Source organism: Dermochelys coriacea, chromosome 5 (assembly GCF_009764565.3).
Source record: "Dermochelys coriacea isolate rDerCor1 chromosome 5, rDerCor1.pri.v4, whole genome shotgun sequence".
NCBI lineage: Eukaryota > Metazoa > Chordata > Testudines > Dermochelyidae > Dermochelys > Dermochelys coriacea.
In genome coordinates this window covers 106,492,095-106,519,793 of record NC_050072.1, presented here as the reverse complement: position 1 = coordinate 106,519,793, position 27,699 = coordinate 106,492,095, and the positions used below count along the sequence as shown (strand labels likewise).

At 41.6% G+C, this 27,699-nt stretch overlaps 1 protein-coding gene across 50 annotated transcripts in view; it reads left to right on the top strand.

Annotated features, from left to right (window-relative positions):
* The window catches only part of PTPRD (protein tyrosine phosphatase receptor type D), a 1,712,576-nt gene that overhangs the window by 1,626,582 nt on the left and 58,295 nt on the right, over positions 1–27,699 (top strand). For all 50 annotated transcript variants that reach the window (XM_043515489.1, XM_043515496.1, XM_043515490.1 and 47 more), the window contains one exon: positions 9,516–9,691. In XM_043515489.1, the coding sequence (XP_043371424.1) occupies positions 9,516–9,691 (176 nt within the window). The remainder of the gene's footprint in view (positions 1–9,515; positions 9,692–27,699) is intronic.

Sequence of the window (27,699 nt, the reverse complement as noted above, 5' to 3'; positions counted from 1 at the left end):
ACTGCTTTATGAATAAATTGAGTTTCAGAGAGCCACACAATTATCAGTGCGATGTCCTCACATTGCACTTCAATACTTGTTTTGCAATATTGTGTCAATATGACACTGTCATCAAAAAGCACTGTTGTCATGCTTGTGGCATTGTGCTGTTATTATCTGTGCCTCTCCGTGAGACTCTGTTTAATGTTTTATCTCCACTTTTTTCTCTTTCTACCCTTCCAACCCCTTCCTTGCCTAGAGTCTTTCTGTTGACCAATTTAGAAAATTTGAAAGTGACTGTAACTCTTTTTGTTTTTCCTTGGCCCCCTACCTCCACTTTTCTCAGCCTTCTTTCCTTGCTTGTCTGCCCTGGCTTTTCTTTCCTGGAGATAATTTTCTGTCTCTCCCTTCCTTATTGTTTATTCCTGTCTTCACCTTCCCCTCACCACTGTCTCCTAGATCCCATTTCTAGCTCTAAATCTTTCCATCTTTTTCTGTTCTTTGTTGTCTTTTCACTGTCTCCTCTTCTCTCCTTTCTATGGTCCTTTTCCTCATTCTGTCTGTTCAGTCATCCTGCTCCTATTCACTTCTCATATTCTGTTCTCCTCTCCAAAGTTTTATCTCTCTCTATTGCCTTCTGCCCTGGAAACTCCTATATCTCTTGTCCTTTCCATTCATTTCTTTCCTGTACTCTTCCAGTCCCATCAGCCCGTCCCAGCCCCAACCCATATACCTTCCCATGCCAACAATCCATCTTCTCCTCTTTCCTTTGTTCCTTAAACTACTTTGCAATATATTATATTTTCCTGTCCCCTAGTGAAATTTCTTCATTTTATCAATATTTATTATTAGAAGTGTCTTTGCTGAATACTGCTCTTTTTTCAATGAGGTCTAAATACTACATGGTATTTATACCATGGCGCCATTTGAGTATGGTAGTTTCCTTACCAATATCTATCGTGTTACAAGAAAACTTTCTCAGAAACAACATTTTTGATTTGCATCCAATAGCTGTTTTAGTTCATTTCATCCTGACATAGTTCAAAACATTAGTCATTGATTTAAGCCGATATTACAGCTTCATCAGCATTTTCTATTCATCATTACATTATCTCAAATTAATTGTTTACAAGCATGACAGAGTTTTATCCTATTACTTCAGACTCTTTTTTTTTTAATACTTAACAGCACATCTTTTAGAGAAGCCGCACAGAAACAAAGGTTTATGGTTTAATTTGTCTTAAATAGAAAGACTGTGCAGTACTTAGCCTTTGTAAAGAGTTGAAACAATTTCATGATATGATTTCAGTCTGTGAATAAAATTTAAAGTCTAATTAAAGCTATTTAAGATGACAACTTTCTTCAGGGAATCAAAGAAATAAAGTTAAGGTCTGCATTACCAGCCCCATTGTGTGGGACTTGTATCTCTTAACCTGTGTACACAGAGAATATTGCTGCTTGTTCAACTCACATTTTATTTCATAAAAACAATCCAATAGTAAGTCAGTAACCACAGAGAGACTGTTTGTTTTTATACCTGTTATCTGCTGTGTATCTCAATTGTGTTATTGGGTATTTTTGTTTCACTGGTTTTTATGCTCTCTGTGTGTAAAATCTGGCTGCTTTATTCTCTGGAGAAGCCAAGGTCTTTTGTGCTCAGCCATTCATCTAATGTTGCCATCACAATGGTAAATCCCCATGCTAAGAAGGGAATTTCCAGACTTTGGTCACTCCTTCCCACAGAGAGAAGGGGTATTAGAAAAGGGATGTGAGAGAATTGTTCTGCACCACCTGGAAACTCGTCCTTCAACTGAACTCTCTGGCAGGAACTGGGACACCATCACTAGTACAGCTTCTACAATGGGGATGATGCTGAAGAGATCAGGCCAGATTCTGTGCCCAGTTACACTGGCATAAATCAGGAATAACACTGATGCATTCCTCCAGTTTCAGAGCAGTGTAACTAAATACAGAATTTAGCCCATTGTCTCTTTCCTGATTCATGCATTTACAGAAAGCAAGCATACAAAAACCACTGATCTCGGACTGTTACACCCAAATGTAAGTGATGATGGCAGTTACCTCTGTGCTTGTGGGTAAGATGCCTTTAAGCTATAGCAACTAACAAAGGTTTACAGGATTTCTTCATAGTACAATCAAACTGACTGGCATTTGATTGTTTTTATGCTCTTAGATATGACACAGTGTTGTCCAGTTTTCTCAGCTCGGAGTGTGGTTATGGTCAGAGAAGTGACTATAAAATGACATGTTGTTACTGTACATGTATCTCCCTCTGCAATGGGCATTTAACTTTTGCTCAGTTTACAAGTTGTTATTGCACTAGACACTTGCCGGAGAATAATATGAGAAGGCCCATGCCCTGAAGGATTGGTGTGTGTGTTGTGGGAGGTGGTTGAGCAAAGGCCTAGTGTATGCAGAGATGGGGGTTGACTGGGAAACCAAGTGAAATGTGTTTTTTGGAGCTCATTTTGAATGTAATTGGCGTGTGTCTAAAAAAAGATGACTTGGAGACTAAGGCCACATCTACACTAGCCACAGGATCAGTGGGTAGTGATTGATCTATCGGGGATCGATTTATCGTGTCTAGTGTAGACGCAATAAATTGATCCTCGATCGCTCTGCCGTCGACTCCGAAACTCCACCAGGGTGAGAGGTGGAAGCAGAGTTGACGGGAGCGGCGGCAGTCGATCCCGCACCATGAGGACGCAAAGTAAGTGATTCTAAGTCGATCTAAGATGCGTCGACTTCAGCTACGCTATTCTCATAGCTGAAGTTGCGTATCTTAGATCAATTCCTCCCCCCCAGTGTAGACCAGGCCTAAGTCAGAGTGGTTGTAGGGGTGTCTAGGAGAGCGTGAGAGTCATGTAGGTGGTGATAGCATGTGGAGGTAACAAGTGGTGAGCATTGGGGTTGGCAGAGCAATAAGTAGATTGAATAGCGTGAACCCTACGAATCCTCACTGTCTGAGCAGGGAAAACCAATCCTGCTTAGTGTTGGCCTTTCTGCACTCCCTTCCCTTGAAACATATCACTGCACACAGCCTTCTTCACAGACAGGAGTGCAGATGCATTAATTTAGTACTGCTTGAAGCAGAATTCACTTCAAGAATTCTAGTGAAGATAACTGCTCACATATCATCTGCTTTGGGAGAAGAAAATGCTGCAGAGAAATGGTCTGCCCATTCATGTCCAAGGGAGCCCCACCTTATAAATTCCATGCAGTTCAATCTCCATGAGAAATTGTAGCACAGAGTCCTTTCCACCAGTAAAAGGGGATGCAGGTGAGAGTGCCGGCTCTGTGGTATGTTCCACCTTCTCTTGGACCTGAAAAAGCCCCTCTGCAAATACTCTTAGAGGTTAACTCATCTTCTCTCTTGATTTCTTTCCAGGGTTGAGTGGAGATCTAGTCTGGGAACATCCCTTGTTCAGACAATTTTAAATATTAAAATTTCAGCCATTCTGGAACATTTTTTTATTATTTTTTTTTGTTTTGATTCTTTAGCAGTACAGTTAGCATTGAATTCAAGGAGTATTAGTGCAATGTTTGATGTAGAGTTTGCAGTATTCCCTCTTGCTGATAATCTTCAGGGTGAGTTGTGTACTGTTGGCTCCGGAAGCCAAGCATCCCAGAAGATCACTTTACAAAAAAAAGTGTTGTTGTTTTTTTAATTTTCATGCTTTTATTTATAACAAATTCAAAGTGTGATACCAGACATCATAATGTAATTCTAATTTATTCAGAAAATATTTCTTACCAGCCTGATTCAGTTTCTTCATTAATAATACCCAGTAGCTATAGATTTCTCATGCTGGCCTCATGTGTCTTCTCATCTGCCTTGTGAAGATTTTTTTATTATCTTGATAAAGGAAGAAAATGTGACATTATGCCCAGCAGATGTATTTTCTAAATCATTAACTCAGATTTCCACATTTAAGGAAACATGAAAACGTGTCTAATTAAGTCAGAGATAGCCTTTTGAACCCCAATTCCCATCCTTTGTAAATTGAATTGATGCTTTTCAGGCATGCACACAGTATAGACTTACTAGGGAAAAATAACCAGGAGTCATATGATGTGGCCTTCAAGACACATGACTTTTTGAAATGTCTGTGATGAAGTAAGTGTAAGCATCAAGAAAATGACCCATTATCCTGAAAACAACCAAGAGCAATCCACAAACAAAATTACTGAATACAAAGGAAAGAGAAGAGAATCATCACTGTGAAAGAAAAGCTTCAAGCCAAGAGGTGCAAGAAATTGGTGGGGACAGGGAAATAGACCACAAGTGAGTCTTAAATCTATATTTAGGGAGGACACCATCAGGACAGTAAGAAGTTAGAGGAGAAATCTCATCATCTCTCTTTCCTCCCTACATCTCCACCCAGTTTATTATGCCTTTTAGTGTAATGGGTGAGCATTGTAAAATAAATGCTTTAAATGATCTTTAAATATTCAGGGTAAATAGGCCAAATCCCCTGAGATGGGATATTAGATGGATGGGATCTGAGTTACTATAGAAAATTCTTTCCTGGGTATCTGGCTGGTGAATCTTGCCCATATGCTCAGGGTTTAGCTGATTGCCATATTTGGGGTCGGGAAGGAATTTTCCTCCAGGGCAGATTGGAGAGGCCCTGGAGGTTTTTCGCTTTCCTCTGTAGTATGGGGCATGGTTGACTTGAGGGAGGCTTCTCTGCTCCTTGAAGTCTTTGAACCATGATTTAAGGACTTCAATAGCTCAGACATGGGTGAGGTTTTTCATAGGAGTGGGTGGGTGAGATTCTGTGGCCTGCGCTGTGCAGGAGGTCGGACTAGATGATCAGAATGGTCCCTTCTGACCTTAGTATCTATGAATCTATGAATCTATGAAATAGCTGAGGGATCATTCTATGCCAGTTCTGACCCATCTGAGGCATTTTGATGCATGGTAAAGCTGGTCAGGAAAACTGTCTTATTTCCTGTAGAAAATTTCAAAGAAAATAAGTGTTTTCCCCATTTTTATCAATTTTTTTAGAATTTTTTTTCAGGTTTTCAATGAAAAACTAAATACCAAACAGCTTTAAACACTAAAAAATGTTCATTTTTATAAAAAAAAAAAACTGAAAAAATTTGATGAAAGCAGAAATTTTCTCAGGAAGATGTTTGTTTTGGTGGGGGGAAAATAAGTGCGGCAATTTTTTTTCAACCAGCTCTAAGGCATTGAGTCAGTAGGCCTTCCTGTGACTCTGGGTGTTTCTAGATCTGGGAATGCTGCTTGTTCCCTCTTCAACTCTGAAGTTAAATGTCTTTTCCTGTCTTGAGCTATTTAGTCAGCACTTTCCTCCTACATATGTGCGTGCATGTATATACACATACATACACACATATTAAAAGCCAAATTGAAATTATAGTTGCAGTTAAACCAAATGTTATTTAGACAGGTAAAAAATAAATCTATATCACTTCCTTGAGACTCCAAGGCTAGTTTTACTGACCAAACTAAGGCTATCTTAACGTATAATCCATACTTTTATAGTCTTTTCCAGATTATACTGGATCTTAATTAGTCTCATTGTAAGGGTTCAGTAACCTTATTCAATGTTAATTGGGCACTGGAATGAAAAAAATAGGTATATTTAAAAAATCTCAATAAGTAGTAAAAGAAAAGATTTGATAATAAGATTACTCCACTGTACAGTCAGATTTTGCCTTTATTTCAGAACAGTCTATCTAATTTACCTAACTGCTTCTTAGGATAGCTGTGGGGGGACAGGGGCACACATGTGCCTGGTGGGGGAGTGTGACGTGAGTTTTCGAAAGAGATAGGCTCAGTTATAAATTAACTGAGTTTATTATTCAGTTATAAATTAAATCATAAATAAGAAGATTTAGTTTTTATGACTCTGATCCTGAAGTACCGATTGGAAGATTCTTCATAAATAGATACTTTGTAAAGTGCTTTGAGATCTAGTGATGGCTAAGCTCTACATAAGAGCTAGTTGTTGAAAGCGGTGGGCAAAGGTAGGAGGAGAGGGGGGAGTATGGGGAAGGAATGGAGTGAGGGCGGACCCTGAGGCAGAACCGGGGGATTAAGCATCCCCCGGCAGATTAAAAAGTCAGTGCCGCTGATAGCTGTATATCTAGTAGTATGACATAGAATCATAGGACTGGAAGGGACCTTGGGGGGTCTTCTAATCTAGTCCTCTGCACTCAAGGCAGGATTAATTTTACCTAGCATAATTATAAAAGCATAAACCAGTAATTCCTGCCAAAAGAAAAATGACTCAGAAGACTCTTAGCTCTACTTTCATACTACTCTATTCTGATGCACAATTTGATATGTTCCAGCCAACATTTCCGAAAATACAATAGTTTTCCACACAAAAATGAAAAAAATAGAGAAAAAGCAGCTGCTCCAAATCCTAGTCTCTTGAGGATCTCAAAGTCATCAATTAGAAAACAGTAATGATACCAGCTCTCTCTCCCCAATAGAAATTGGTCCAATAAAAGATATTTCCTCACCCACCTTGTCTCTCTGGTAATGACACTGTAAGTATGTTATGAATACACTGAGTCCCTAACCAATCTTCAGAAGAGCACACAGTCCCAGAGTTAAATCATACTATGACATCTTTGGAGTCAATGGGAGCCTTAGACTTCAGTGGGTGCAGAATTGAGCCCTTAGAATTTGGCTTCACTGGCAACTCAAAACAATAACAAAACATATCTTTGAAACTACATTTCCTCCCAGAGCACTAGGGTGTTTGTCTACCTGTGTTTTAAACCACACCCATTACCTCAGTATCTGGTTTCCCTCTGTTATATCAATTTTGATGGAATAAATGGGCCCAAAGAGTCAAATGTGTTAACATGACCCTGTCATTGTACAACATTAAACAGTTGTAAACAAGGTTCAGGGTTTGGTACACAGAGACCTCATTTTAGTTCTATAGTAAACAAACATTAAAAATTCTTCAATCTTTTCTTAAAAACACAAAAAAGAAGGAAAAAGAGCTAAAGTGTTTGAAAAGTAAAGTATTGAGTAAGTCTTTTAGTTTAACAACACTCCTTGTCCTCTTTCCCTTTAGCTGGGGGGAGAGTTTTTCTTCCCCCTAACAGTTTTTTGGCTGGTATTAAGGATAGTAATAACTTTTGAGGAAAAGAGTTAGTTGAGATGTGCTGGAGCTGCTGCTGTTAAAGTCTGATCCCATTTTGTAGAAGACAAATACACACACAAGAGAGGGGAGAGAAGAACAGCAAAGGTAGAAAATGCAGCTTCTGCCTCTGGTGTTGATTCTCACTTGCAACCTTACCGTAGAAATGTGCTGGCACAGCATGCACATGGTCTTATCAACCACTGCGAGACATGGCAAACTGGCACCAACATTGGGCTATGTAAGGCATTGCTTTTAGCTGCCTCGTTGGTCACAGTCTTACAGCACTGTTGCAAAGTATACAGCCTTGGCCAGCTAAACCAGTCTCTTATTAAACAGAAAGGCAAAAAAGAGAGAAAGGAAAGAGAAGCAATAAGGAGGGGAATGAAAAGGACACACAAATGGTGGGTGACAGCAGGAATCAAAGTCTCGTGATCCCAAGTGGGGTTCAGGATTTAATCAGAGCCGGTAGTGGTGGCAGATGTCATCTGGGTCCCTCTCTCTGGCCCTGATCTGGTCAGGACTTCTTTCAGGACCAGGATGACAAAGGTCCCGCAGTGTCACAGTGGATCCGAGGAGACAGAGGTCAGCCGCAGTGGTGAAGCTCACTCCTTCCGGTCCACCTGTCTCCCCATCCAAAGTAGTTGATAGCGTGTTTTTCTCCCCCAAAGTATTTTCTTATAAGAACCCCCATAAGAGAGCAATGGGTGAAATAGCCTATCCCTTCATTATTTTGTCCAACAATTCTGGGTCATTGATTTCCAGTCCCTCACTTCTCTTGTTTATCGGGCATGGTCTTTATGCTCCCCTTGAATTAGATCAGGGTAGGCCTTTTTGTTTGGACTAATTCAGTCTTTCTGACTCCATTTTGCACCTTTTTTCCATCAACATTTTTCTAGGATATTGTGGTAATTTATGACCTTTCACTCATGTCTTACAGTTGAGTTCACAATTAAGGTAAAATGGAGCCCTGTTGTTACAATCACTCTGAGACTTCCTCTGTGCTATCTCAGTTTTTTTGCCCTGCTCAAAGAGATCTGCTAACCCCTTTATATTCAGTTGGAGCCCATTGGACTCTCATGCCTGCATGACATGACAGTAATACCTCTGAATCTCAATAAAGAGTTTTAGTACCTAGGTTTCAGAGTAGCGGTCGTGTTAGTCTGTATCCGCAAAAAGAAAAGGAGTACTTGTGGCACCTTAGAGACTAACATTTATTTGAGCATAAGCTTTCATGAGCTACAGCTCACTTCACCAAGGGTGACTCAATAGAACAGGACAATATTTCCATGCAGGGTCTTAGACCTTCCACCTTGTTACAAATATATTTAATTTTTATTCAGGCTTGTGAAGGTGCTTACTTCATACACATATGTTATAGTAGGTTCCATGATTTTTTTGCACTTGGTTTCCATATTCTTTTTCCAAAAAGAAGGCCAATACTTATCTACTGCAATCCAATTATGGGGAGAAGTACAAAAACCAATCATAGTAGTCTGAAACTATCAGCACCTTTCCCATATTAAAAAATGTAAAGAATGAAACCATGGGAGCCTATAATTTTCCTTTGGGTGAGGAAATCTTGTCCTCCCCACCAGGAAGGATACATAAGATCTGAAGTGCAACAGAACCACCTCCATACCCCTTGCAAAAAATGGAGCTGCGGTCCACAGTTGGTCTTTTCCTGACAACGTGCAAGGGAGTTTCTGGGCTGTCCAGCATGGCCACCTAATCAACAAACTGCACGTGGTCACTAGCCAAAATGCCTATATAGGTCATGAAGCATAGCAGGCCACATTAGTGTGGAGTATTCTGCCCATACAAGCCCTAAAAGTCACGCACTGGCAATCTGTCCATTTGAGCTTTGTGCAGCTGATGATGATTTCCTCCTAAATTTAGAGACTTTATTTTGTACAGAAGTTTTGCTTGCTTTTTCTCTCTTTTAAAAATGCAATTTTGTATGAAAACAATATCAAGTGATAGGTTGCATTGGAGAGAGGAGAGGAAATGTGGGGACAAGAGACAGCTGGAGTTTGAGAGCCCATTTGTCTCTTGACACATTTTATTGACTGATCATCACTTTAGCAGAAAGATACCAAAACTGACTGGAATAAATACAAGCATATATTCTAGTTGGCTTCTGCAATCTAAGCAAAAAAGAGGTTCTCTAACTTAAGTTTGATGCCAAGGCAAGAATCTGCCCCTATCTAAACACTTCTTCCATGCCAATTGATATCACAATGTTATTATATTGTTTGTTTATCACGTATTAAATATACTCATTAAAACATATGGACCCATACTCGCCTTTATACCAGAATGTCTCAAGAATAGTGTCTGACGTGATCTGACTTCTCAAATGTATTCATTCTTCCTGCTTTGCAGGCATACCTGGAAGTGACTATGTCAATGCCAACTACATAGATGGTTACAGAAAGCAGAATGCTTACATAGCAACACAAGGGGCTCTCCCAGAAACCTTTGGAGATTTCTGGAGAATGATGTGGGAGCAACGGGGTGCAACTGTGGTCATGATGACAAAACTGGAGGAAAGGTCCAGGGTAAGAAAGAACTTTATTGCTTTTGTAGACTGATTAAAAAAAAATTAAAACTTGTATCTGCTTTATCATTTACATATGTTTTTCATTCAAATCTGCCTCTGAGTTTTTGCCCAGTCCTCTCTGTATCTGAAATATTTGAGAGTGATAGCTAATAATAGTGTCTTTATTATTATATGTGGAGCTACACAGCCATGCCACTTTTTTCTTAATCTATTTTCTAGTGACTAGGAAACTTGACATCCCATCATCTTTGATAGTTTCTCCAGAGATTTCAACTAACTCCAAACTAAACTGCAATGATGTTTTGATGCAACTTACTATTTTCTAATACAGGGGTGGGGCAAACTTTTTGGCTCGAGAGCCACATTGGAGTTGCAAAACTGTATGGAGGGCCGGGTAGGGAAGGCTGTGCCTCCCCAAACAGCCTGGCCTCCACCCACTATCCACCCCCTCCCACTTCCCAACCCTCCCTGCTCCTTGTTCCTTAACCACCCCTCACCCCTAACTGCCCCCTGGGGACCCCACCCCCTATCCAACCCCCCTGCTTCCAGTCCCCTGACTCCTATCCACATCCCAGCCCCCTGACAGGCCCCCCAGGACCCCACGCCTATACAACCCCTGCTGTTCCCCGTCCCCTGAGTGCCCCCCCACAAAACCTCTGCCCCATCCAACCGTCCCCTGCTCCCTGTTCCCTGACTGCCCCCCCCCGCCCCTTTTCCAACCCCCTTACCATACTGCTCAGAGCAGCATGTCTGGAAGCCGTGCCACCCGGCCAGAGCCAGACACGCTGCTGCTCTGCTTGGCAGGATCACGCAGCCCCACCACCAAGAGCGCTGCCCACGCGGCGGCATGGCTGCGGGGGAGGAAGGGAAGCAGGGGAGGAGCCGGGAACTCAAGGGTCGAGCAGGATTGTCAGCAGGCTGGATGTGGCCTGCGGGCCGTAGTTTACCCATCTCTGTTCTAATAGAACCATTTTCACTTAAAATTATAATTGAATTTTTTTATTGCTGTTATTAATGTGGCCAAAATATGATAGGCATTGTTCAAACACATAGGACGACATCATGTTTTTGTAATATTGAGCTGCTGAATATTTTGTGTTCCCACACAAAATAAGCAAATATCAGCTAACATGTTGTTTGGCAAATTTTTATTCTGATTAAAACAATCTCAAGCTGTATTAATAATTCCCAGCAAGAACAATGTCAATTTGGCATCTGATAACTAGAAGTCTACTTTTCTAACAAGAACCAAATAGGGATCAATGCCTGAATTGATAAAAAATAAAAATGAATTCAAACTTTTGCCCAGTCAGAAAGTTGGCCCTAACTTAATGATATAAGATTCAGATAAGAATCCAAACTTTGGCTGCTTATCTGAATAAAACATCTCAACTTCATGAGACTTATCCATCATTAGAAACAAGAGTAGGGGATTGGAAGTGTCACTTCCTGCATGAGAACAAAAATATGGCTGAGTCATCTTTTCATAACAAAGTTAAGTTATGTCACCATCACTCAACTTTTGGACTTATCTTATGTTGACTAAGTTTTAGTTAAGATCAATGAGTACTCAGCTGTGGATAAAAGTATAAGAAGGGTGTTATGTTTGCACATGGGACTGCTAAAAGAAAAAAAGTTTCTTAGTAATACATGCCAAAAACAGAAGACAAAATTATCTATGGTGTTTCCACTACGAGGCCTTCACCAGGAATAATCTGTAAAGGTCAAAGTAAAATTAGGGAAGCTAGAGATAGAATGCAGGATATGTATGTGATTAGAAAGGAAATAATGGAGTGGATGGGTATCAGAAAAAATTAGCATGACTGTAATATTAAATTAAAAATAAGGATTTTTTTTAAATTGTGAAAAGAATGGAAGTGGTCCACCAGGGTCGAAATAAGCCATTGGGGTCAAAAAGTATCTAGATTTGAGAAAAGTTCCAACTGGGGCAAAAAAGAGAAAGAGGGGAAAATGTGCTGTCAGACAAAAGTCTTTAAATCAGTAAAAAGTAGACTGTGCATAGACTGACCAGATCATAGTTTATATATAAGCAGTTTATGTATAAGCTCCATTTTTAAAATTAGAACATTTTTAGTTTATTGAGATGGTAGCAAAACTAAATCCACTGTAATAGTTCATTCCTTTCTGTAATGACATTAACTTCCCTTCCCATGTTGGATGTATACAGGGCAGTGCAGTATGACTGGTAGCCGTCATCAACGTAGTCCTGGGTGCTCTTTTAACAGGGCACCTGGGCAAACATGGGAGTGACTCAGCCAAGTCATTTCCCTTGTTTCGTCTCATGGCGATTGACTCCTACCAGCAGTGCACTGTCTTTTAATTTGCAGCCAGCAGAAGATGATGGCCAGTAGTCATACTGCACCGTTTTCTGCCGAGCACCCAGGAGGTGACGATGGCTAGCGGTCGTACTGCGCAGTCTGCTGCCAGCATGATGTATAAAAATAGATGAAGTGGCTCAAAACAAGAAATAGACCAGATTTGTTTTGTATTCATTTTCTCCTCCCTCCCTCTGTGAAATGGACGGCCTGCTAAACCCAGTTTTGAGTTCTATCCTTGAGGTTTTGAGTTCTATCCTTGAGGGGGCCATTCAGTTTCTCGCAAAGCCACCCCCTTTGTTGATTTTAATTCCCTGTAAGCCATGTCATCAGTCGCCCCTCCCTCCGTCAGAGCAACAGCAGATAATCGTTCCGCGCCTTTTTTCTGTGCAGACGCCATACCATAGCAAGCATGGAGCCCGCTCAGATCACTTTGGCAATTAGGAGCACATTAAACACCACACGCATTATCCAGCAGTATATGCAGCACCAGAACCTGGCAAAGCGAAACCGGGCGAGTAGGGGACATCAGCGCGGTGACGAGAGTGATGAGTACATGGACACAGACTCCTCTCAAAGCACGGGCCCTGCCAGTGTGGGCATCATGGTGCTAATGGGGCAGGTTCATGCAGTGGAACGCCGATTCTGGGCTCGGGAAACAAGCACAGACTGATGGGACCGCATAGTGTTGCAGGTCTGGGATGATTCCCAGTGGCTGCGAAACTTTCGCATGCGTAAGGGCACTTTCATGGAACTTTGTGACTTGCTTTCCCCTGCCCTGAGGCACAAGAATACCAAGATGAGAGCAGTCCTCACATTTGAGAAGCGAGTGGCAATAGCCCTGTGGAAGCTTGCAACGCCAGACAGCTACCGGTCAGTCGGGAATCAATTTGGAGTGGGCAAATCTACTGTGGGGGCTGCTGTGATGCAAGTAGCCAACGCAATCAAAGATCTGCTGATATCAAGGGTAGTGACCCTGGGAAATGTGCAGGTCATAGTGGACGGCTTTGCTGCAAAGGGATTCCCTAACTGTGGTGGGGCCATAGATGGAACCCATATCCCTATCTTGGCACCGGAGCACCAAGCCAGCAAGTACATAAACCGCAAGGGGTACTTTTCAATAGTGCTGCAAGCACTGGTGGATTACAAGGGACATTTCACCAACTTCAGCGTGGGATGGCCGGGAAAGGTACATGACGTTCGCATCTTCAGGAACTCTGGTCTGTTTCAAAAGCTGCAGGAAGGGAATTTCTTCCCAGACCAGAAAATAACCATTGGGGATGTTGAAATGCCTATAGTTGTCCTTGGGGACCCAGCCTACCCCTTAATGCCATGGCTCATGAAGTCATACATAGACAGCCTGGAGAGTAGTCAGGAGCTGTTCAACTACAGGCTGAGCAAGTGCAGAATGGTGGTAGAATGTGCATTTGGACGTTTAAAAGCACGCTGGCACAGTTTACTGACTTGGTTAGACCTCAGCGAAACCAATATTCCCACGGTTATTACTGCTTGCTGTGTGCTCCACAATATCTGTGAGAGTAAGGGGGAGATGTTTATGGCGGGGTGGGAGCTTGAGGCAAATCGCCTGGCTGCTGGTTATGCACAGCCAGACACGAGGGCAATTAGAAGAGCACAGGAGGGTGCAGTGAGCATCAGAGAAGCTTTGAAAACCAGTTTCATGACTGGCCAGGCTACAGTGTGAAAGTTCTGTTTGTTTCTCCTTAATGAAATCCCCTGCCCCTTGGTTCACTCTGCTTTCCTGTAAGCTAACCACCCTCCCCACCTCCATTCGATCACTGCTTGCAGAGGCAATAAAGTCATTGTTGCTTCACATTCATGCATTCTTTATTAATTCATCACACAAATAGTGGGATAATTACCAAGGTAGCCCAGGAGGGGTGGTGGAGGAGGGAAGGACAAGGCCACACAGCACTTTAAAAGTTTAAAACTTATTGAATGCCAGCCTTCTGTTACTTGGGCAATCCTCTGGGGTGGAGTGGCTGGGTGGCCGGAGGCCCCTCCACCACGTTCTTGGGCATCTGGGTGAGGAGGCTATGGAACTTGGGGAGGAGGGCGGTTGATTACACAGGGGCTGTAGCGGCTCCTGCTGCCTTTACTGCAGCTCAACCATACCCTGGAGCATATTAGTTTGATCCTCCAGCAGCCTCAGCATTGAATCCTGCCTTCTCTCATCACGCTGCTGCCACCTTTCAGCTTCAGCCCTCTCTTCAGCCCGCCACCTCTCCTCCCAGTCATTTTGTGCTTTCCTGCACTCTGACATTTTCTGCCTCCATGCATTCGTCTGTGCTCTGTCAGTGTGGGAGGACAGCATGAGCTCAGAGAACATTTCATCGCGAGTGCGTTTTTTTCACCTTCTAATCTTCGCTAGCCTCTGGGAAGGAGAAGATCCTATAATCCTTGAAACACATGCAGCTGGTGGAGAAAAAAAAGGGAGAGTGGTATTTGAAAAGACACATTTTATAGAACAATGGGTACACTCTTTCACAGTAAACCTTGCTGTTAACATTACATACATAGCACATGAGCTTTCGTTACAAGGTCGCATTTTGCCTCCCCCCACCGCGTGGCTAACAGCGGGGAACATTTCTGTTCAGCCACAGGCAAACAGCCTGGCAGGAACGGGCACCTCTGAATGTCCCCTTAAGAAAAGCACCCTATTTCAACCAGGTGACCATGAATGATATCACTCTCCTGAGGATAATAGAGAGAGATAAAGAACGGATGTTGTTTGAACGCCAGCAAACATACACTGCAATGCTTTGTTCTACAATGATTCCCGAGTACGTGCTGCTGGCCTGGAGTGGTAAAGTGTCCTACCATGGTGGATGGAATAAGGCTGCCCTCCCCAGAAACCTTTTGCAAAGGCTTTGGGAGTATATCCAGGAGAGCCACAAATGCCAGGGCAAATTAATCATTAAACATGCTGGCTTTTAAACCTTGTATAGTATTTTAAAAGGTACACTCACCAGAGGTCCCTTCTCCGCCTGGTGGGTCTGGGAGGCAGCCTTGGGTGGGTTCGGGGGGTACTGGCTCCAGGTCCAGGGTGAGAAACAGTTCCTGGCTGTCGGGAAAACCGGCTTCTCCACTTGTTTGCTGTGAGCTATCTACAACCTCCTCCTCATCGTCTTCCTCATCCCCAAAACCTGCTTCCGTGTTGCCTCCATCTCCATTGAAGGAGTCAAACAACACGGTTGGGGTAGTGGTGGCTGAACCCCTAAAATGGCATGCAGCTCATCATAGAAGCGGCATGTTTGGGGCTCTGACCCGGAGCGGCCGTTCGCCTCTCTGATTTTCTGGTAGGCTTACCTCAGCTCCTTAAGTTTCATGCGGCACTGCTTCGGGTCCCTGTTATGGTCTCTGTCCTTCATGCACTGGGAGATTTTCACAAATGTTTTGGCATTTCAAAAACTAGAACATAGTTTTGATAGCACGAATTCCTCTCCCCATATAGTGATCAGATCCCGTACCTCCCGTTCGGTCCATGCTGGAGCTCTTTTGCGATTCTGGGACTTCATCATGGTCACCTCTGCTGATGAGCTCTGCATGGTCACTTGCAGCTTGCCACACTGGCCAAACAGGAAATTGAAATTCAAAACTTCGCGGGCCTTTTCCTGTCTACCTGGTCCGTGCGTCTGAGTTGAGAGTGCTGTCCAGAGCGGTCAGAATGGACGCATCTAATTGCATCCACAGTACCCCAAATTCGACCCAGCAAAACCAATTTCAGTGCTAATCCCCTTGTCGGGGGTGGAGTAAGGAAATTGATTTTAAGAGCCCTTTAAGTCGAAAAAAAGGGCTTCGTCATGTGGATGGGTGCAGGGTTACATCGATTTTTCGCTGCTAAATTTGACCTCAGCGCCTAGTGTAGACCAGGGCTAAAGTCTGATGATAATGAACAGTCCTTTGCAGAAGAAATTTTTACTTAAATACTTCCCATGTATCTTAACACTGCATGTCGTTGCCCCAAGTACAGAAACTTGTTTTGAAATAACCAAATACAATTCTGCTCATTCTCTTCACTAATTACTTATTGCAGTTTCAAGCTAATTCTGCTCTCTGCCAACTGTACCCTGAAAAGAGCTGATCAGAATAACAATCACCTTCACGTATGATTTGCATTCGGTGGCAACACATTCCTTGAGTGTAATGAGAGTCCAGACAGTCCTAGTCAGTTGACTGTCTGTGTGTTTCTATATTAATGTCTGTGTATTTCTTTCATTTATGATTTAGCTCATTCTTAGTTCATAAGTGAAATGAGTTTCATGCAGTCAGCCCAGTCAATAATAGTCCATGTAACTAGATCTCAATAAATAATTTAGCAGAATGGGCAATTTTATTTAAGGTGGAGCTTGCAAATGTGAAAATATGATACTTAGGTTACCTCTTCCCCTCCTAAGATAGCATCTTCAGATAATGTCATTAATGGTATTATTATTGGGGTAGAAGTGGGAATCCCTAATCTAGGAAAGAATACAATTAGAAGATTACATGTTTTTTTTCTACACCATCATTTCTTTATACAGCAGAAGACCAAATTAAATTTCAAAAATGAGTTTTAAACACTATTAAACCCTAATGAAGATTAGGCCATCCTTTAATTTTGTTTTTCCTTGTTTTTTGTTCCCTTTTCTGTCCGCTTTCGTGTCTTGACATCCGAGATCCGTATCTCTTCTGCAAAGAAAGATAGTTCCTCGCTGGGACTTCATCTCCTTTTCTATCTTCATGTCTTCATTTTGTTTACCTTGCTTTTTTCATTGTTCAATGCTGGAGCTTGGCATCAGGCTTTTTAACCTGAGCTGCATGGATAAAAGGTTTTTTTTTAAAATGGCATCTGCAGAAGCAAACTAAGTTGGTTCATTAGCATGTGTTAGATGTCTGACTAACCTCAGCTTTGAGAACTTACATATTTAACAGCTGAGAATGTCAAATGAAGATGTTTCAGTGAATTAGTTATTCATTTGTTTGACTATTGGGAAGCTGCAGAATAAAGAAAGCGCTTTCATATACAACCGTTCACACTTCCTTATTTTTGTTTTAAATGTCATCTCTGGGAATCTCACCTGACCTAATCTAGACCTCAGAGAGGAAATCTGTCCTATTACTCTGTTATCACATACGTAATTTATATCAAAAAGGATTATATATACTGCAATGCATGGAAAAGTGTTGGTAACATATTTATTACACGCATGAGTTTAATCTGAATGAAATAAAAGAAAACCATTAAGGGGTGAAAACTAGAGATTAGGAAAAGCAGTTAACTGTTACTGTACAGGAACACATAAGATAATTTAAAGCATTAATATTATGGCGTGAGAGTTTCTGGATTGATTCCCACCCCCTCCAACATTCACATTTTTAGTGCCAGATCCTTTTGGCTTCCTGCATTCTTAGGGGACCTCCATGCCATAGCAGGTGATCCCAAATTGTTTCCATGCTACAATCAACATATGCATTGATCTAAGCAGCCAGGTGGGGACAGGGGACCTCAGTGTGGAACAAAAGAAAATGTTGTTACATCAAGGCAACATTTGTATTATCCACTGGGTCACCATATATTTCCCTCAATGATATTGTTTGGGGTAGGACATTGTATCAGGTAACTCCATTGTAAGAGATCTTGAACCTTCCATTCCTTATTCTAATTCCTTGGTAAAGATTCACTCCAGAATGTTCTGGGACGGACACAGTGTTAATTTATACTTTCTCCTCATTGCTATCACCGACAATATTTTCCTCACTGGGGCATCACTAACATGGTATTCATAGCCAGAATCTTCTAACACAATCCCCCGTGCCAAATTAGAGCCAAATACAATATAAGGCTTGCAGCAACTGCTTCAGCAATATGAACCTGAATTTAAAGTTCTGGATTGATGAGGAACTACTTATTACTTACACCAATGCTTCCTACATTTCCTCACAGCTAATGACCATCTGGAAGAGTCAAGTGCCTGTCACTTTGCTGCAGGCCCTTAAGGCTCCCAGTCATTAACTACCAAGAAATGGAGACCGTTGCAAGCTACGAATGTATACAAATGTGAACAAAAAATAATTAATTCATTGTGTGGCAGTTGAACTACATGTTGCCATAGACACAGTGAGCTGTATGCAGAAATAGTCTTTTCCTACGTGTCAAAGACCAGTAGGAATGCAGGATCATCTTTCCATTAATATAATAATGAAACAATGAGACCCTCTGTACCAGTCCTATATTAGTGCAATAAGAACAACTGGGAATAATTAAGGGCCATAGGCTTTGTTTCTATTTGGAGTATTTATCAGTGTTAAAGAGAATTAAGTGCCTTTTTGTGTGTGATTGTCATCTTTAGAGGATAATTACATAGAGTTTCAGCAGTGCAATAGCTACACACTGGGTTCATGCCATCCAGAATCCCCTGTGGCACCCGGTGCCATGTTACTCCATCTTGGTATGTGTCACCCTCTTCCTTGTGTTCTGAGTCCAACCATTAGCCTCTTGTGGCGAAGCCAAGAGGGGTTCCAATCTCCTCAGAGAAGCTAAATGAACTTGATAATATACATTCACTGTAACAGTTCTAAGCTGCTTTTGTTTGATGAGTGTTGTGTGTGTTTTTTGAGAGTATAGGACTACATGTCACCTAGTGAGAACACTCCGTTTGAAGTCCCAATGTTTTGAGAGGTTTATAATCCATCACACATATAAACAAAAATGGTGGTGCTGCAATGTATACACAGCATAAGCGCACACACTAGAGAAGTAAAAGGGACCAGGACATCCATTTACTTGAGACTGGGAATTAGAATTTTGATTTTATTTTTTGATAGGGAGAGGGGAGTATTGAAATACATCAGGCAAGTTTTATAGAGGTTCTATAAGTACAGAAAGTAATGCTGAAGAACCTTTGGCTGTGCAATAAATTCAGTATGCAACATGGTTGCTCCGAAAGTCTGTTTAGTATGAATATCATTGACGCAAATATATGGTGAACCTTGTTACGTGCCATGAGCGTTTAGAATTTCAAAGCAGCTCTGGTTATAATCCCCATATTCGTCTTCTCCAGAATTACAGGCCTCACCACATCAGGTGAATTTCCATTTGCTGATGGCAGAAATGTGCCTGTGATATGCTGAGCAGTTCTGATTGCATCCAATAGAAAGCAGTGGTACGTATAAACTAGTTAGTTCACAGTTGAGGCAGAGTTTTGTTTTCTTTGCTGCCTGGAAGACATGAAGGACTTTCAGACAGGTACATACTTAGGATGCATTTTAACAGGATTGTGATAAAGATAGTTTTTAATTTGTAATACTAGATTCATTATCTTTCAGCTTAGGTAGGTTTTGATAGGTTGTACTGAAGGCAGATGAAGCCTAAGTGACAGGGATCCACATCTTCACTAATATGGCTATGAAAGTAGAAGAGTCATCAATACTTTCATTTAACTGTTCTTTACAAGTAACGTGTATAACCTGAACACTATGAACTCCATCTATCTTTCACTTAGTCCAAAGTGTCAATGGTTAGCATACAACCTTTTCTTTTGCACTATGTAGTATAGGCTGGGTGTATTCATTTTTGAAAATGAAAAATGATGAATACTTAATGTAAACAGATGACCAGCCACAAAAATAATGGTTACTTACTGTGGAAACTAGAAGAATATGCATGTCTTTATCTGGTAAACTAGTTATAAATTCTCAGCTTTCTGCTCTCCACAGCCATGCTGTCAGGAAAGGAAGGATGTTGCAAGTGGCACTTCTTTCTTGCTGAATAATACTATCTTCTTACATGGGAAGAGATAAGCACTTGATTTGCTATTGCTTTTTGATTTAGGATGGCAAACCAATAACTTTCAGATCAATCAGGAACTATCAGTATTACTTTGTTTTTAAACTCCATTAGAATGTTAAGATATAAAAAAGGATAAGAATGGATGGGAGTTAAATCTAGCCAAAAAATGTTTTTGCATTGCTGGCAAAACTGTTGTTAGACCATGCGTACACCAGATTCACAAAAAGTAAATTCAAAATGTATAGGTTTTGTACTGCTTTTTGTTCACTATGACAAAATGCATCTGGTTATTCTTATAACACTGGAAGTGTTATGTTCTGTTGTGGGACCAGTTAATCCTGTCACGTTTGTAATATTCAACCATATGGCAATCCAGTAAGGGGGAAGATTTTCAAAGGCACAACTGGCAGTGAACTGCTCGACTCCAACTGAAAGTCAGTGTAATTTGGGTGCCTGACTCATTTAGGACTTTTTCACAATCTCATCCTAAAGTGGCACTAACTCAAACTGCATTCACCATATCATATATTGAAACATTAATTCCCTTTCACATGCTCTGTTATGGATAGCGGCACAGTGGAAATGTAAACAGGGGAACTTGCCTGAAATCCATTTTGCACAATTGTTCTGTCACCCACATGAAGGCTACGCAAATCCCAGTTATTCTATGTCTCATACATTTAGGATTGATGAACATACAAATAGAGTACGCAGTTGGATCAGAGGGGTAGCCGTGTTAGTCTGGATCTGTAAAAGCGGCAAAGAGTCCCGTGGCACCTTATAGACTAACGGACATATTGGAGCATGAGCTTTCATGGGTGAATACCCACTTCATCAGATGCATGTAGTGGAAATTTCCAGAGGCAGGTATAAATATGCAAGCAAGAATCAGGTTAGGGATAACGAGGGTTAGTTCAATCAGGGACGATAAGGCCCTCTTCTAGCAGTTGAGGTGTGAACACCAAGGAAGGAGAAACTGCTTTTGTAGTTGGTAAGCCATTCACAGTCTTTGTTTAATCCTCAGATGGTGGTGTCAAATTTGCAAATTAACTGAAGCTCAGCAGTTTCTCTTTGAAGTCTGGTCCTGAAGTCTTTTTGCTGCAGGATGGCTATCTTTAAATCTGCTATTGTGTGTCCAGGGAGGTTGAAGTGTTCTCCTATAGTTTTTTGTAAATTGCCATTCCTAATATCTGATTTGTGTCCATTTATCCTTTTACGTAGGGACTGTCCAGTTTGGCCAATGTACATAGCAGAGGGGCATTGCTGGCACATGATGGCATATATTACATTGGTGGACATGCAGATGAATGAACCAGTGATGGTGTGGCTGATCTTGTTAGGTCCTGTGATGGTGTCGCTGGTGTAGATATGTGGGCAGAGTTGGCATCAAGGTTTGTTGCATGAATTGGTTCCTGAGTTAGAGTTACTATGTTGTGGTGTGTAGTTGCTGGTGAAAATATGCTTCAGGTTGGTGAATTGTCTGTGGGCGAGGACTGGCCTGCCTCCTAAGGCCTGTGAAAGTCAGGGATTGTTGTCCATGTTGGGTTGTAGATCATGGATGATGCACTGGAGAGGTTTTAGCTGAGGACTGTATGTGATGGCCAGTGGAGTTCCGTTGGTTTCTTTCTTGGGCTTGTCTTGCAGCAGGAGGCTTTTGGGTACACATCTGGCTCTGTTGGTCTGTTTTCTTATGCCATCCACAGCCTCAAAAACAACCCTGACATTATAATCAAAGAGGCTGATAAAGGAGGTGCTGTTGTCATCATGAACAGGTCTGACTAACAAAAGGAGGCTGCCAGACAACTCTCCAATACCAAATTCTACAGGCGACTTTCCTCAGATCCCACTGAGGAATACAGTAAGAAACTGCACCATCTACTCAGGACACTCCCTTCACTAACAAAGAACAAATCAACATACCCTTAGAGCCCCGACCGGGATTATTCTATCTACTACCCAAGATCCACAAACCCGGAAATCCTGCACACCCCATCGTTTCAGGCACTGGCACTCTCACTGAAGGACTGTCCGGATATGTGGACTCTCTACTCCACCAGCACTCCCAGCTATCTCTGTGACACCACTGATTTCCTGAGAAAACTACAATGCATTGGTGATCTTCCAGAAAACATCATCCTAGCCACCATGGATGTAGAGGCTCTCTACACAAACATCCCACACACAGATGGAATACAAGCTGTCAGGAACAGTATCCCTGATGATACCACAGCACAACTAGTTGCTGAGCTCTGTGACGTTATCCTCACGCACAATTATTTCAAATTTGGTGACAATATATACCTCCAGACCAGAGGCACCGCTATGGGCACCCACATTGCTCCACATTTTTATGGCTGACCGGGAATAACGCTTCCCCAGCTCTCGTCCACTCCTGCCCCTTCTCTACCTATGCTACACTGATGTCATCTTCATCATCTGGACCCATGGAAAGGAAACCCTGGAAGAATTCCACCATGATTTCAGTAGCTTCCACCCCACCATCAACTTCAGCCTGGACTAATCTACATGGGAGGTCCACTTCCTAGACACCACAGTGCAAATAAGTGACGGTCACGTTAACACCACCCTATACCGAAAACCCACGGACCACTATGCCTACCTTCATGCCACCAGCTTCCATCCTGGACACACCACACGATCCATTGTCTACAGCCAAGCGCTGAGCTACAACCCCATTTGCTCCAACCCCTCAGACAGAGATCAAAACCTACAAGATCTTCACCAAGCATTCTCAAAACTATGATACCCACACGAAGAAATAAGGAAACAGACCAACAGAGCCAGATGTGTACCCAGAAGCCTCCTGCTGCAAGACAAGCCCAAGAAAGAAACCAACAGAACTCCATTGGCCATCACATACAGTCCTCGGCTAAAACCTCTCCATTGCAAAGATCTTACCTGTCTCTGGAAATTTCCACTACATGCATCCGACGAAGTGGGTATTCACCCATGAAAGCTTATGCTCCAATACGTCTGTTAGTCTATAAGGTGCCACAGGACTCTTTGCCGCTTTTGCAGTTGGATGAAGTTATTCTAAGGCTTTTCTTAGTTGTTTTGGGTAGATCTGATTCTCTGATGAACTAGTAGATTTTCCTTTTCCAGTATGTGTCTAGCAAGTGGTCTCCTCCATCATGTAGCCTAGACCCAAAGAAAATGCAAAGGATGTGTCACATCAGAGCTGGTCTCACATAATTCTCCCATTGTCCTGGAAAAAGATGACCTACATGTAAAATGAATCATTTTCACTTTGAGCATTTAGCACTGCAATAATAGAGACGTTTTATTTGTTTTTAATGCACATAGTACGATTAGTTCCTGTTCTATGACAACACTGTTCCTTGTTACTACTGTGTAGCAAGTTCTTGATAGGACTATCAAGGTTGAACCGGTTAGTTACATGAATTTTTGCTCATCTAGCACCTTCTGTTGGCAGAAAGCTGTGCTATTCGTGAAAAGAAATATGTAGATAATTTACCAATGTGATATATGCCATCATGTGCCAGCAATGCCCCTCTGCCATGTACATTGGCCAAACTGGACAGTCTCTACGTAAAAGAATGAATGGACACAAATCAGACGTCAAGAATTATAACATTCAAAAACCAGTTGGAGAACACTTCAATCTCTCTGGTCACTCGATTACAGACCTAAGAGTGGCTATCCTTCAACAAAAAAGCTTCAAAAACAGACTCCAACGAGAGACTGCTGAATTGGAATTAATTTGCAAACTGGATACAATTAACTTAGACTTGAATAGAGACTGGGAATGGATGAGTCATTACACAAAGTAAAACTATTTCCCCATGGTATTTCTCCCCCCCACCCCACCCCCCACTGTTCCTCTGTTATCCTTGTTAACTGCTGGAATTAGCCTACCTTGCTTGTCACCATGAAAGGTTTTCCTCCTGTCCCCCCCCTGCTGCTGGTGATGGCTTATCTTAAGTGATCACTCTCCTTACAGTGTGTATGATAAACCCATTGTTTCATGTTCTCTGTGTGTGTATATAAATCTCTCCTCTGCTTTTTCCACCAAATGCATCCGATGAAGTGAGCTGTAGCTCACGAAAGCTTATGCTCTAATAAATTTGTTAGTCTCTAAGGTGCCACAAGTACTCCTTTTCTTTTTTACAAATACAGACTAACACGGTTGCTACTCTGAAACCTGTAGATAATTTAGAGTATCTTCTATTTTTGTATGGTTATTCTGGGGAATTCGCTGCTGTAGGACAGAGAATCTCCTGAATGTACAAGTTCCATACTTTCTGAGCGTTATCATCTCTCATTTGGTCCCATCTTGCCTGATTATATAATACATGATGATTACATCATCTTGTTTGTCTTGGTTGTTTTTGTAATGGGTTTTCTGTAAATCTGGATGTTGAATACCCATGCAATGGCAGAAGAATATTTTCTTATATGGGTTTCCTAAGCTGTCAATCTGAGCTATAGGACAGATATCTGTGTGGTTATAAGATCTTTGCTTACTGGTTATATCCATTAGGGTAGGAATGGGTGACCCTCAAATTTACACCCAAAACTCAAACCAAACCAAAAGTGACTATTCTTTGAAGTTTTGAGGTTCAAAAAATATATAACATTTGTCCTTATTCTGTTTTTCATTTTTGTACCATTCTTGCCTGTTGCTTCTGGCTTTGGGTGAAACCAAGAAATGATATAACAAAATGGGATCTGTTCTAAGGGTGGAGTATAGCAACCCCACTTTTATTACCTTACTGGACTGATCAATACACTACAGTCTGGGCTCTAAACAGTAAGCTTCCAAAATCAGACCTATGTGTTGAGAATAATCTCTATCATATAGGAACAGATTGAGTTTTATGAGGTATTTTAATGACAAAGCAAGCTGGTCAGGTTATAATGGTACTCCCATGACCTGTAATCTTCTCTGACTATAGCCAAGTGGCAATCAGAATGGTGCAAAATTACTTTTTTCCCCCTTAGGTGTCACTGTGCTACCCTTACCCACCCAGAATAGTCCTGCTGAAGTCAATGGTAGTATTTATGGAATAAGGTAGTACTCACTGTGTGTAAGTGCATCATGATCTGGCCCTTACAAAGCATTAAACAAAATGACTGTCAATCTCAGCTTTTAAAAGAATCATTGTAAGCAAGATGATTGGGAAAATAATTTTTGATCCTTTTTTCCACATTGGATCCCTAAGATCCTGTCTTCACTGACCACATTAAGTATTTAAAAGAGATTTAAAGAGTGTTTTAAATTTAGCATTGTAAATGCCTGGATAGATGGTTGAGGCAGGTGGAAGGGAGAATTGTGTTAAAAATATGATGGTGAGTCCAACCTTAGTTTGCTCTCATGTATACCAATCTGTGATGCATTTAGTTTTAAGAATCAAATTAGAAGTAATTTACAGATTTTGTTTTGAATTATCAATTAACTATCTTCCTGTATTAAGAATTTGTGTGACGGGGCATCTGCCCCACCCTGTCATGTAAAGTGTTAATAGAGGCCAAGGGAGGTTGCATGGGAAGCAGCCAATAGGAGAGAGGCTGGGTGGAGCAGCTAAGCCGGGTCCAAGCAGGCCCCTATAAGAAGAGGCACAGGGCAGGGTAGAGTCAGTTGCTGCTGGGAGCCAAGGTAGTAAAGACTGCATCCCTGGAGGGCTGAGAGAACTAAGGACCATGGACAGAGCAGCTGCTGGCAGGGACCAGGGAAGTGGGAGGGAGCTCCTTGCTGGCTGCTGGGACTGAAGAGCTGAGTGGCCTGAGGTAAGGACGAAGAAGGTGCTGGGGCCATAGGGAAGGGAAATATAGCAGCTTTGATGGAGATTACAGAGGAGCAGCAGGAGGCTGCTATTTACAGGGTCCGTGCATTTGGGCCCAGAATAGTGGGCAGGCCCATGTCCCCTGCACTCACCATTGGGGAAATGGCTTGACTGCTGGACAGATATGCTCCCCTCTCCCTTCCCCACAGAAGAGGGAAACAGATGATGACCCAGGCAGAGGGCTGAGGTGCTGCACTTCTGGGAGTTGAGAGAGGAGCCGTAGGCGGAAGCAGAATCAGAGACACAGTGTGCAGACTGTGAGTGTGGGCGTCGGCCTCAAGCTAATCCCCAGCATGACCAGGAGGAGGCACCAGTCGGGCGATGAGGGCTGCACCCTGTGACAATTAGTATCACTGATCTTATCTTAGATACTTTTTTAAAAAATAGGGAGTTAACTTGCTAATTGATTGGTGTGTTACAAGCTGTTTTTGCTGCAAGGTTATTTGAATTGTGTTTAAATGTTGTTTTAACCTCTTCTTAAAGGCTAATATAGACAGGACCTTAAATGAAATTGAACTATGTTGCAAGAGAGTCTACTGTTTCCATATTTTCAGCCAAGTTTTGCAAACTCAAAAGATTTAAGCAATTTGGATAAGCTTCAAGCAAGCTTATAAACTTCTGGGTACTTATCTGAATTAGCATTTTTAGTTTTACACCCCTTCACTACCATAAAAGTACTGTTCTGCTCTTTTTGAATATTGGCGCTTTTTAAATTGTCTCAAACTAGGTGCCCCAAAAACCGAAGAACCTATAACCACAAGTAATTTGATAACATCTTGACCTTTATTTTTAGTGGAAAGTTGTGTGGTTGAATCTGTCATCTTTCAGTTTTGACAGGGTGAATCAATGGTAAAGTCTGACCTGATACTGTTCAGATATCATCTCATGATCATTTGTTTTTCTATTCTGAATAAATAAATTAAAATCTCAAGACAAATTATTAATTATTATTATTATTTAGCATCATTATAGAAAAGTCTCCTTTTTTAAGAAGAACTATCCCAAACTCTGTGTAGAAGTGAGCACCCTTGTATGTATGTAGGAAAACTGAAAGAGAGCCATTTTTGTATAAACTGTTATTCTTCCAGATTCAAAATGTATATGCTGTTCTTGCAGCAAGGGATGTAGTCTGCCTATTGTTGGATTTGCCTATTGTTAGTTTGTCTCATTCCTGAACTTCATTTTATCCCTATAGTCTCAGGTGGCCTGCAACAGCTGACTTACATGTTAGGAATACCCTCAAGGAGTTTTTCAGGCTGAGTGGTAGAATTTTGTACTGGAAAATTGTCTGTACCCCTGAATGTCAGGAATTTTTGTGTGTGCATGCTCACAGGGAAACTTGCCTCCTTCAGTTCTGTTGATGCAAGCATCTTCCCTGGTGTCTGTGGCTTGTTGAAGTGGGAATATCCATGAATATTCTTTGGTGATATTTAAACTTCTCAATTCTGAAACAGTCTCATGCTTTTCATTCAAGATTGGGAAAAAAAATCTACATCCAATTTTCCTACAGCTTTGTTTTCAGTGAGTGCTCATAATACCATGAAGAACAAGGATTTGGCTGCTTTGTATGAAAGAGCCTGAGAGAAAGAGAGAGAGAGTATTGAAATTATAAGAACATGCCTATCATGATCTTTATGTGCCTTATATAAAAAATAGCACTAAGACTACATGATAAATGCATTCATCTTTTGAACCAATGTCAGCTAATGTCATCCCTTACCTCAGTAGCAGTTGGTTTGTTAGCATGATAACATGTCACCAGGTTGGGAGGGGTGAGTAAAATAAGGGGATGTGGGTGGGGAGTATGTTGAATCTGTTGGAGGGTGTTATGTTTTCGATGGACTGACCTTGTAAATAAATTGTTGCTATGTGTGCATCTGGAGAGGAAGTGCAAGAGGCCCACAGCATCATCATCATTATTTATTTCATGTATGAAAGACTGTCAGTTTGCTTGGCACTGTACACAGTCCCTTCCTGTAAGGGACCTGCAGTCAAATTAGGCTCAAACAGAAGCATTACATAATAGATAATGGCCACGGTTTTCAAAAGTGACTGG